At 32.3% G+C, this 12,452-nt stretch overlaps 1 protein-coding gene and 1 long non-coding RNA gene across 4 annotated transcripts in view; one reads left to right on the top strand and one right to left on the bottom strand.

Annotated features, from left to right (window-relative positions):
• Nucleotides 1-590: 590 nt before the first annotated feature.
• LOC123533869 (sulfotransferase 1B1-like) overlaps nucleotides 591-12,452 on the bottom strand; it is a 35,846-nt gene continuing 23,984 nt past the window's right edge. For all 3 annotated transcript variants that reach the window (XM_045315811.2, XM_053520119.1, XM_045315812.2), the window contains 4 exons: nucleotides 11,568-11,734; nucleotides 10,295-10,398; nucleotides 9,617-9,788; nucleotides 591-2,167 (listed from right to left, as the gene is read on the bottom strand). In XM_045315811.2, coding sequence (XP_045171746.1) covers nucleotides 2,037-2,167; nucleotides 9,617-9,788; nucleotides 10,295-10,398; nucleotides 11,568-11,734 — 574 coding nt within the window. In that variant the 3' untranslated portion in view covers nucleotides 591-2,036. The remainder of the gene's footprint in view (nucleotides 2,168-9,616; nucleotides 9,789-10,294; nucleotides 10,399-11,567; nucleotides 11,735-12,452) is intronic.
• LOC128547395 (uncharacterized) lies at nucleotides 3,395-9,592 on the top strand. Its single transcript, XR_008366498.1, has 5 exons — nucleotides 3,395-3,946; nucleotides 6,309-6,427; nucleotides 6,956-7,098; nucleotides 7,473-7,569; nucleotides 8,009-9,592. It is a non-coding gene; the product is annotated as an uncharacterized LOC128547395 (long non-coding RNA).

The following is a 12,452-nucleotide window of genomic DNA, read 5'->3' as shown; positions in this document are numbered from 1 at the left end:
TGTATAATAAAACAAGCATATTACTTTGCTCCTTTTTCCAGTAAATGTACGCACGAAACACTGTTTCAGTAATAGTTGCGTCTAGATGTTAATTAATCATTACCCTGCTAAATTTCTAAAACGGACTGGTCTAACATTCAATTTGGACAATACCAGTTATTATTCGAAGGGGTGTTCACTGAAAATTCGTTGAAATTTCACTGAATAGCGAACAGTGTAGACCATGATCAGCCTGCACGTCGCAAAGGCAAAACCACTTGCGGCTAGCAGGTTAAAGGTTACATGTGCATTTCAAGGATTGCAGAGATTGTTCTTGAAAATCTGCCTCTTGATGTACGTATAACGCTACAGTTGGTAGCTTTATCTTGACATTCATTCTATGAACAAGCCTTGCCACATAACTACAACATGTATATTTATAGCCAAATGTTTCAAAACCAAAGACAAAACAAATTTACGGACAACGATAACATAAACTTAAATAAAACAATATTCCGTCAGTGATTTTGCCACAGCTAAAACTGACATTATCCAAACAGTAGATACGGGCAAACTTAAAAACGAATCCCAAATAAACGAGAAAGAGTAAGTACATTTTGTATACCGTCTGAATATGTATATTCAATTTAATATGAGGATTATTACATCAAGATGAAATATTAAAGACGACAATATATGAATACACACACATACACCTCAAAAAGTATATTACCGTAATTTGTTTTAATGTAATGACTCAAATTTACGTCAATTTTTTTCTTAGTATATACATGTAACTCATGTTACGTAGGATATTATATCTATAGTTAATAATTATACAATAGAATCGTTGTGAAAGTTAGATTTGATAATAAAAATAAGTAAAACATATATTATACGTTAGAATACAAATAATTACTATCTTTGAGAAAATTATTTAGTCAGCAACGATACACTGATTCTGTCTGACGCAAAAGCGAAAGCCAAGTATTGTTTTAATATAGCCAATATCATGTGGTCTAAATTTTACTGTAAATACTGTATAAAGATATATTTTAAAGTTTTGATATTTTAATAGCGGCCTTATTAGGTAGCCGTGAAACGGAAGTGTTTATATTTTAAATGTAAATTTTAATATTTATAGACCACATGTGAGGTTTTGTTTTATAAATCCTGTGAACAAAATTTATTTTTGGGGAAAGGGGTTAAAGTCACTGGTTTTCTACTGTGTTAATAAGTCTCCATATTTGTACATATTACTATTCCTGTACATACAATACAAATAAGAAATTACCTAGATATTTAAGGTTTTAACAGTTTACTGCCGATTTAGGGACCTGACATAAAATATGGAGCATACGTTAAGTCGTGTCCCTACAAGTGTCAGACATACTTCAGACATACTGATATTTATTCTCAAAGTTTGTCTTGCCACATAGTAGGAAACCCAGATATTTCTGAGGACTAATGGGTTAAAAATATTTTGTATAGTTTCTCCAAATGTGAGAAAATAGAAAGTGCTCTGTAGTTATCTGAGTACAGCCACTATCTTATATGTTCACTTGATCTGTAGTACAAATTATTTATTCAGATACTAGTTTAAGAAGTTCACGATTATAATATTCTAGTTTTAAATATGAAGTTTTTTAACAAATATGAAGTGAAATGGGGAATTCACAGATTTTTGCCGTATAAAGCTTAAGTATATAATAATATAGCGTATCAAAACATGAGCACACAAAATTCTTAGTTTTAATTTTCGTGTGGGACATTTTCCCACCTTATTCTCAATCTACTTCCAGCCTACTGACTGGCATTTAGATTGAGAATTATGGCACACATCTTAGGCACATGACAGTATGATGGAAACAAATAGAGAGAAAAATAAAATATATTAGTATATAATTATGTGAGTTATGCTCGCCTATATGGGAATACCCGGTGGCGAGGGTAAATAAACGCAAACACACACAAATCCGTCAATATTCTCTTTTGTCATTGTCACCATCCACTTTAAACCACCGATATGCAAGTCAAATTAATGAACAGAATGAACGTCATTGGCTTGGCCGTGGGTCAGTATATATGAAATCAAACATAGTCGAATCCTTCATTTCCTTTTCCCACATTTCATCAAACATTGCATTCTGTTCGTCGCTAAACCAATTCTTCCAGTCTCCAACTTGGCCTGTAATTATAATTACATTATTGTTTCTGGTTAGTATTTATTCATGGTTTAAACTCATGCTGCGAAAACAACTGATGACATCAATGTAAACAGTTGTTATATGCTTCACAAATATATTTGTTTTGGTATTAACTATTTCACGCTTTATTCTTTTTTATTTTATTTTCTTTATTTCAAAGATTTAAATAATATTGTTTATGAGCGTTAAAGGTGGTCCTGTATTTCTTCAATTTCTCGTTCATTTGGATCATTTTATTGTGTGAAAGAATTTCGCTCATTCAAAATACGCTTGTAGTTGAGGGTGTTTGCTTTTATTTTGCTTGGATGTAATATTTACTTGTATACATTTATATTGAATGATCTTCCTTTAGATAAAAAGATAAAATACGACGTTGGAACTTTTCTTTTACAAAGATAATGTTTGGACACTTTCATGCACATTAGTGTATATAAACATTTACATAAATCTCCGAAAATATTTGGAAAAATCGTATCAAAGAATATATTATAGTACATTGAGCAGTTTTTATAATTGACGTTCAATGAAATCGAGTTGGTATGTACATATTTTGATCTTTAATGTCTCAAATAAAACACATCGTAGCTCCAACAAACAATAATAAAGATATACAAGAAATGTAGCTGATCTGTCTTATCCAGCAAAGTCCAAAGGTATCACCCTATTCCAGAACAGTCTAACTAATTGATATCAAATATAAAAATGTCATAAAACTGCAACAAATTACTTTTGTTTAAGTCAATACTTTTTAAGAAGGTCATAAATTTTGATTTTATGATGAGCAAGACATTTTATTATTTTATTATTTACCTAGTAAGTCTTTATGTAGTCGCAAGCAATGTGTTTAGTTTTGATTTATTTGTTTAGAGTTTTGAAAGACCATTCCAGTTATACATACGCTTACACGCCATTGTGACAAAAGATACATACTCTACAAACTCTTGTTCTGTTCTGTTTTGTTCTGTTCTTAAATTTCATCGAAAATTTGCAGCTACCTTAAGTTATTATTATACTTAATGAAATATTTGAGTAAAATACAATATACAAAGGGCTTGGTTCACTAATGTACGTAAATGGCACCGAATTTAGCCATATTATACATTACTTATTCTACATTGATACATATGCTGTTCGTAACAAGTAAACACAATGCTTCCTATATAAGTAATAAACTTTGAAAAATAATGTGTTGTTGTGTTTATATATTACTCCAAACATGCCCCACTTTCCAAAAAAATGTGAATTTTCCATGAAATTTGAGACTTTATTTATGATTTTCGCCTTGGCGGCATCCTTTACCAGTCTTAATATTTTAACCACTACTTCGTACATGAAAAACCAACAAAAAGTGCAAAAATCATCGCTGGTGAGCAATGCAGCCATATCCAAAAACGAAAAAAACGTCCGTCTCAGAGACACATTTTTATCCGAAATTACACAAGCCTCGATTTCGGTAAAATGACGTTGAAGTTGACGTCACTTAATTAGATATTTGTTTTCATTAATTTGTTTTTCAAGCAACAGCCATTAGAGCTAGTGTTAAAATCAATAATATCGGACGAAGATTTTTAAGTTTAAACGTTTCAACATTTAGTCAAATATCACAAACCTAATGAGTGAATTAGCGAATTGTTTCCCTTTGAAATCAACACGCCATTATCGGTGGATACATGTCTAAAACTGGGTCAGAGAATACATGCAGTTATTGCTCTGAATATACGCGGATATTTAAAGTGCGTGGCGGATTAATAATTGTTATGGTAAGTGTTAATTTTCATTATAAATTTATTCGTAATTGGAGGCAAAACAAAATGGACAGACCGCTTCGTTTGTTGACCTGTTGACTTATCGAAGATACAACTTTGCAGCGAAAAATAGCAGTGTTGACATTTCGATTCGACTGTCTGCTGTCAAATAGATCTACTTTTAATATCATTCCTGTGTATTTGTATGTTTTCATGATGGCAGAATATACTTGTAGCCAAGACAGTCGGGCATCTACTATGTTAAGTAGGCCTACATTCTGTATGAAACTTTCTATCTAGAATTTGTAAAGAGGTAAATGAACTGATGAACAGGAATGGGCTATTCCAGAAAATATCCAACCCCACTGTGGTAGCAGTTTTTTCGGAGAAAATTACCCCCCCCCCCCTCCCCTCCTGGAGACATTTTACCCCCCTCTCCCCCTTCCACACCCAGGTTACCTGAAAATACCCCCCTCCCCTTCCTCCCAATAGGATCCCTCCAAATACCCCCACCCCCACTCCCCTCCTCTCGGGTTATTTCAGAAAATATCCCCCCTCCCCCTTCCACACCCCAGTTACCTCAAATACCCCCTCCCCTTCCTCCCAATAGGATCCCTCCAAATACCCCCGCCCCACCTCCCCTCCTCTCAGGTTGTACCAAAAGAACTGCTTCCACAGGGAGGGGGGTGGATATTTTCTGGAATAGCCCAATATTACAATATATTGTACATTGTTTAAACTGTCACAGATGTGAACAGTTTAAACTGTCACAGATGTGAACAATTTAAAGAAGTTAATCACAATATTTTGTGCGCATCTCAATTGCGCAGCAAGCGATAACCACTATAAAGTTCAGGATTCGCCGCCGAAAGTGCATAATTGTCGGATATGCAGCGCACTCGCGCAAAAATATCGTATGTACTAACAATATAGGTCGTGCATCCATATTTTACCTTTAAAAGTGATGGTGTTTTATTGGAGGAGTAGTCGCAAGAAGTGCTCGAATCGAATACATTGTGGACAGTCAATTTGAAAGTAAACTATTTCGTCCAGTAATTATGCAGCCGACTCCAAGTCAAATAAAATTCCAGAAAATCTGAACGTAGATCTATCTCAAATGTTCAAATGTGACTTCCTAAAAATGTGGTTATACTTTTTGTGCCCCATCCCGCATGTCACGTAGTAAGACCAGAGTTATGGCGCTTGACAGTCAAATTGTACATAAAGGGTCTAAACATTTGTGTCGCATCTACCTCAAAAGTATATGCGCCAAAAGTCATGAAACCATACAAGAATTAAATTCAGCATGCGAAGTTGTGCACCAGTGCTTTTATTTGAGGTTTCACTCAGTAAAAACAGATTTTTGTCCCTTGACGTGGTCAAATATGTACGTAAATGGCACGTGAAAGTTTGTGTAGCACGTATCTCAAAAAGTATTTGACATAGAGGCATGCAACCTTAAAGGAGCATTATTCTGCATGTGAATAAGAAAATTGGTTAAAAAACTGATAATAACATTGTGAAATTTGTTTTGTAAGAAAAAAATGTTCATAATTTTTAGGTGGGTGGGGTAATGAAATAATACTTTTGTGGGTGGAGTGAATTTTTTTTATTTTTGCTTGAAAACAAGCACGGGTTGATATTATTTTTTTTTATTTAGATTTGTTTGTCTTAGTTCTAGCTTACATTAAATAAAATTTGGTAAAATTCTGTCCGCTAGATTTTTCATATCATTAAGAAATACTTCGTGTTTTTCTCAGTTTCAGATACTGTCGACATCTGTCAAGAGTAATTTTTCCGAGTTAATATATCTATATGTTGACATTTTATGCATAGTTATAGTGGTTTCATTAATTGTGATGCAAAAACAGTAACATCAGAATGAAACTTTGAATAAATAGTTGTTTGCAGTAGTTTTATTATGACATGTATGTATTGTTTCTTCAGACAAAAATACCGATTTGGTGTTCTTAATAAACTTTGAATATTGAAAAAAGAAGCACGGGTACCTATCATTTTTATTTTTTATTTTAACTTGTCATACATCAATCTATAAATATGCAAAGTTACAAAAAATTCTGTCCGCTAGAAATAATTGTGAAAAACATCTTTAATAATTACATGGTCATTATGCACAGTGGAATCTATGAAAATTGAAAATTATAGTACAATAACACAGGAAAAATGGTGTTTTAAATTGTCACTTTTTGTTGTAATTATAGCAACTAAAATAGACCTCCTGAAAATTTCTTAAAAAATCTACACGCAAATTACAATAAAAACTACTTTTTTCATTCTTACTTCTGCCATTACTGGTAGACAGCATGCTGGTAGGCTACTAAATAAATGAGAAATTCTTTTTTTTTTTATTTTTCAGGATAACCTCCAGCAGTAAGAAATATAAAGGCTCACTGCAGTTTTGAGTGCTCAACAAGTATTGACCCCATACTATGCTCAGCAAGTAGGGCCCTTGTATTTCTGCGAATCCTCATGCAGGTATAAGATTTTGAAGTTAGTGTTTACATTCATATCAGTGTCAGTATCCTCAAATGCACGTTTTCAATATCAGTTTTAACTATGAAATTCCATATATCACTAAATTCAATTCCATAGTCTTCAAACAAATCATGACTCTATGAATAAAAGCTTCATGCCTGCAGTGCACATTTTACATTGGAATTATAGTGACACCTTTGCAGAAATTTTGTCAAGTAAAATTATCTAAAGGAAGTTATGTTTTGTTACTTAGACTTGATATTACTAATTCCTATGTGTTTTTTTTTTTTTTTACTGAACTTTCTGTAAATCCCTGAAATTGGGTTGAAAATACTGCATTGCTTTATAATAAAGATGCTATATCATAAGCACTGTGAATTGGAATTCAATTAAATTTTTATAAATACAAGTTAATGTTAAGCAATATCTATAAGAAAGGATGAACTGTTTGGTCAGTGTTGATTCACTCCATTTTTGATGAGAATTTAATACATTTCTTATAAACTGTTCTTGTTTTTGTATGAAAAGTACAGTACTGCTGTTGGAAGAGGAGCAAACAGTGTGGTATCTATGGTCCACCATCACTTCAAGCATCATGGCAATGGAGAAAAGAATGTTTCATTACATATGGACAATTATAGTGGACAAAATAAGAAAAGTGTTGTAATAAGGTAAGAATTCCCAATAAATAAAGAAATATTTATTAAGCACACAGAATTTGATGTTGAAATATCTAATTTTACAGTGTGTTCATACACTTCAGTTTGGAAAGTCACTAGTTTCCAGTTTATATATATAATGTGCATAATTTTATCTAAATGAAAAATAATATCTCCACTGATAAACATTGAATTACAATTTGAATATTGCATACTTACACAACATACTGTATTAAGACTTAGGTGTGTATGTAAGAAAATAAACTGTGTAGCTGGCATTTATTTGTTTTAATAAAGTGATGCTATGTTATATTCTAAGGACTCACTATTGCTACTTAGAAGTTTTTGTTTAAGAATTCATTGTTTAAATATACCCGTTATTTTAGCTATGGAATGTAGCTTGTTATGATGGGTCTACATGATGACTTGGAGTACAACCTGATTGAGGCCCGGCATACAGAATTCAGTCCTGAACATGTTTAGGTATATTTGGCTTGAGCCTCTTTAATCAATTATGTTTTTATTAATAATCAAGTATTGATAAAACTTGCTGCAAAGATCATGTCTGTAAAGAGACCACTTACATTAAAATACCACAGTTTCTGTTTATGTTTGTGTTGTTAAAGAGTGTCTAGCTCACTGCAAGCAAGTTAATCAGAAATAACATAATTCTAATAAAGTAACTGTTTTTTCTTAACCAGGTTAAAGAACTATTTGTTAAAATGAGATCAAAATCATGGCCCGTACTTGATGTAGAATATGTGCGATTGTTCAATCTTTTCATGAAAAGAAGTTATTACTGTAATAAAATTCTAATATGTTATTTAATGTAATTATGTGTGGGATGTCTTTTGGAATGCTGTTGTTCAGGATTGATGCGAAGGTTCTTTGTCTTAAACATTTGATACATTTATAATTACAGAATGTCTTCTGCATGACCTGGTATAGATAGTATTCTTGAAGGATTATAACTTCAACACAAAGACGGAGATTAATATTTTTAGGCAGGGGGTTGGCATGACAGGCAAATTCACCAACCGTATTACCATTCCTGAGCTGGATGCCAGTCGACAGTGGTACCTGTATAATGAAATAGCGCCCCTTTGCAGCAACAGCAATGTATGCTCAAAACCAGCAGTGTCAAAGCCATTAAAATTGATAATTCAAGTTATTTAAAACGAAGAATGAATGGAAAAAAGTGTTTAACATTTAAAGTAATACAGAGAAAGAGCTCTGAAATTTTGATTAATTTGAAAGTGTTTTTGATTTTTTGAAGATGTACTAGAGCCAAATTCCATATATTTGATAAAGTACAAATGATACATATAGTTTATGTAAACATTGAATTAACAACTTTATGGTGTCAACAGTACTATGCATTTGTTAAATATTGACTCACTTTATACATGTAAGGCTGAACACAGTATAAATGTGAAATTCCTCTAAAACACTGGAAGATTTTTCAACAGTAATTGTAACATATATGGTAGTAATGTACATTAATTTTTTTTTTCATTACGACAGTTGGATTATATAGATCTACGAATATTTTCTGCTGTATTCAAACTGCATGTAATCATTTCTGTCCGCAGTATCATGTTTATTTTCCCTTTTCATGAACAATTAATTTAACCTGTCTTGAAAGCACAATATATGTATAATTTGTAAAACATACATTGGGCTATTGTGGAAACAATTTAGATTTTGTATGCCTAATTATATATTATTGCCGTTAGTATTATCTAACTCTTTTAATATGATCAAGACATTTAATAAGGCATTTTTCTTAAACTATTACTGTATGTTAAATGAGATTATGTAGTATTATGTTTACGGAATTAACTGCGTAACCATGGAAACATTTTTCTGTTGTTCTATATTATGTCTTGAAAAAAAACATTGTTTGAAGAACACTTTTCAGTGGTGCATTTTTTTTAATTTTTACATGTAATGGTAAATGCTGAAAGTGTTCTACAATAACTTAGCAAAAACGTCATTGTTGTCTCATTGAAGCATATACTGCAACTCCATTGTAACCATAGCAACAGAAATATATTGTATTATTTATGAATAATGATCTTCACAAACATATTACATATGTTATTTTTCTTAAAGAATGACGTAAATTGGTTTTATTCCATAAAAAACGGACATAGCAAATATTCTCTTTTTTATCTCCGTTTCCATGGCAACCATATATTTTTTTGCCTCAAATTATAGGCGTTGCTTAGGGTTATATCTTAGCATATCTGAATGTTAGTTATACGTTCTGATGTAATTGTTATAAGAGATTTTCGTGTTTCCATAAAGATAATCAATCGGTTGCCATGGCAACAGCACAATTTCAAATGAATTAAAATATGAGATTTTGCATTCTGAGTTGTTGATCATTCATTTTAATAATATTTCAACAACATTTGATGTTGTGCCATTTTAACCTATAAGTGAACCAAGCCCTTTATGCAATAGACAAATAATACCCTTTATAAAACAGAACAACACAGCTGACAATCACTGAAAATGTTCCTACCTTTCCTAAAAATTCGGAAGTTCTTTTTGAAAAAGATATCAGTAATTTCCTTGGGTATTTCTTTTGCGGCCATGCTCTCAAAGCCACACATTTTCATGATTTGCTGCTTCAGTCCATCTTCCATTTCTACACCAAGAAACTTTAGCAGCCTGTCCATCTCTTTGTCACAATTCTATGTTTGCATACGTTGTTTATGAAAATAATTAATTAAACATGTTTATTCAACTTTTAGATGGATAATTTAACACACTATTATTCGAATTTAGAGAAGATTGACCGGCACTGGACCAAACTGACAATACAACAGATCGATTTTGCGTATGACAAACAAGCTTTTTGTACATTGTACGAATAGCGCAGCTACTATTTAAGGAAAATATAACCATTTCTCAAATCAATTTTTGGGAAAGGAAAACATTTAGCTGAAAATTTATTCATTTAAATATATATGTTGATTTAATTTTAAGTCACGCATATCCCTATCCAAAGAATAAATGCCGTTATAGCTTACCTCTTAAAGTCTTTGTTAACGTAAAATTGATACATGGGTGCAAGAGTTGATGACATAAAAAATATGTAATTCTAAGAAGAAAAATGTATACTTCTAAATACAAACGTTCAAGTCCTTGCCATATATGATATTATTAATGATGAGAAACAAGTATTACTTAATCTTACAAGTTTTAAGTTTTCGTAATACACAACATGGAGAGGGCATCCAACGCCTGCCTTTATGGCCTTTTCCCATTCCAGAAGATAATCTGTATATTTCCCATATTCCACTGCAACAAACAATATATTAACTGATTGTAACTAAGACACGATATACAATTACCATGTACAATGATAACGTAAATTACGACCAGGAGATTTGAAACTAATCAAATAGACACATGTACACTCACCAAATAGGACTTTTCTTTGCATATGATGTTGATCATGATTATAGTTGATATGTTGTATGTCTTGTTATACTATTATGCATTTTCATATAATCTAGTCATTTGTTATTAAATGACATATTTCACTTCTATTGAATTGTGTTTTGTCTCTTGAAATCAAACAAAGAAAAACTCCCAAACAGTAATCGGCAGACATAAAATATTATACTCCCAAACAGTAAATCGGCAGACATAAAATATTATACACAGTAATCGGCAGACATAAAATATTATACTCCCAAACAGTAATCGGCAGACATAAAATATTATACTCCCAAACAGTAATCGGCAGACATAAATAGGACTTTTCTTTACATAGTATATCACAAACAAGAACACATTGCTGCCCTAGACAAGTGATTAACTGATATACGTAGACTCATCTATATAAACATAAATGAGCCGTGCCATGAGAAAACCAACATAGAGGGTTTGCGACCAGCATGGATCCAGACCAGCCTGCGCATTCGCGCAGTCTGGTCAGGCTCCATGCTGTTCGCTTTTAAAGCCTATTGGAATTGGAGAAACTGTTAGCGAACAGCATGGATCCTGACCAGACTGCGCGGATGCGCAGGCTGGTCTGGATCCATGCTGGTCGCACACCCACTATGTTGGTTTTCTCATGGCACGGCTCAAATAGTTAATCTATTTTACAATAACAATCCATAAAAAAACCCCTAAAATAAGATTCTGTTTATCCTTTCTTTGGCCTTAGACGCAAGTCTCACAATTGTCTATAGACACATTTTGAATTGAAGTTATGGTCAGTTTATTTGTAGAATTTTCTAAGTTAAGAGACTTTCCCATTCTGTGATCCCTAACATTTGTGTAAACAATTAAAATCCATTACATTCATGCATTAATTTATATGTCTCGAGAAAATAAGATACACGAAATAAAAGCAGTTTCAGTTTATGCACTTTTTTATTAACTATTTTTACTACAAATTATCAGGGTAGTGTCATTGATAAAATGTTATCGTGGTTTTAAATAATTATAGAAATGCCTACTTTTCCCTTCTAGATAAACTGGCAACCAGTCCGCCCATTTTCCATCGTAGTTATAGTATTTAACACCATTCATATGATTGTAGTAGGATACTGCGGTGTCTTTGGGATTTCGGCAACACAAGACTGTCTTTATCTGCTTAGCTCTCATATCCTTTAGAGGCAGATATCTGAAATAAAAAAAAAATACATATTTTTTTTTAATCATTCCAGACAAAATAAAAAAGATTGCACTATGGTAAATAAAGCAGCCAAAACCCCATAAGTAACAAAAATGATGAAGATGCGACAGTAAGTGCCACGTTCTAACTAATACTATGTATGTATGAGCGCTCATTCTCGTTCCTAAATGTATGTGATTATGTAATAAAAATACATACAATCTAAGCTGGTTTATATTAGCTAGTTAACTGTAATATTCTGTTTATATCGTCATTGCGATATACATCAGAAATAAACTTAGCATGACTTTCGGAAGCATGTAGTCAATATCAAATACCCCAATGTAATCATTTGGCACCTATTCCATATGTGTATATTGCCATAATTTCTATATTGCTGTTGTTGATTCGTTTCTGTTTTGTCTTGTCTTGTTGTACTTTCATTACCACCAACATCATTCAGTCTATCTGTTTTCTTCTATGTATTAAGTTTTGTCTTATCTTGTTGTACTTTCATTACCACCAACATCATTTAGTCTATCTATTTTCTTCTATGTATTATGTTTTGTCTTGTCTTGTTGTACTTTCATTACCACCAACATCATTCAGTCTATCTATTTTCCTCTATGTATTATGTTTTGTCATGTCTTGTTGTACTTTCATTACCACCAACACCATTCAGTCTATCTATTTTCTTCTATGTATTATGTTTTGTCATGTCTTGTTG

Source organism: Mercenaria mercenaria, chromosome 12 (assembly GCF_021730395.1).
Source record: "Mercenaria mercenaria strain notata chromosome 12, MADL_Memer_1, whole genome shotgun sequence".
NCBI lineage: Eukaryota > Metazoa > Mollusca > Bivalvia > Venerida > Veneridae > Mercenaria > Mercenaria mercenaria.
Note: the sequence above shows the minus strand (reverse complement) of the source record. Positions and strands in the feature narration are given on the sequence as shown.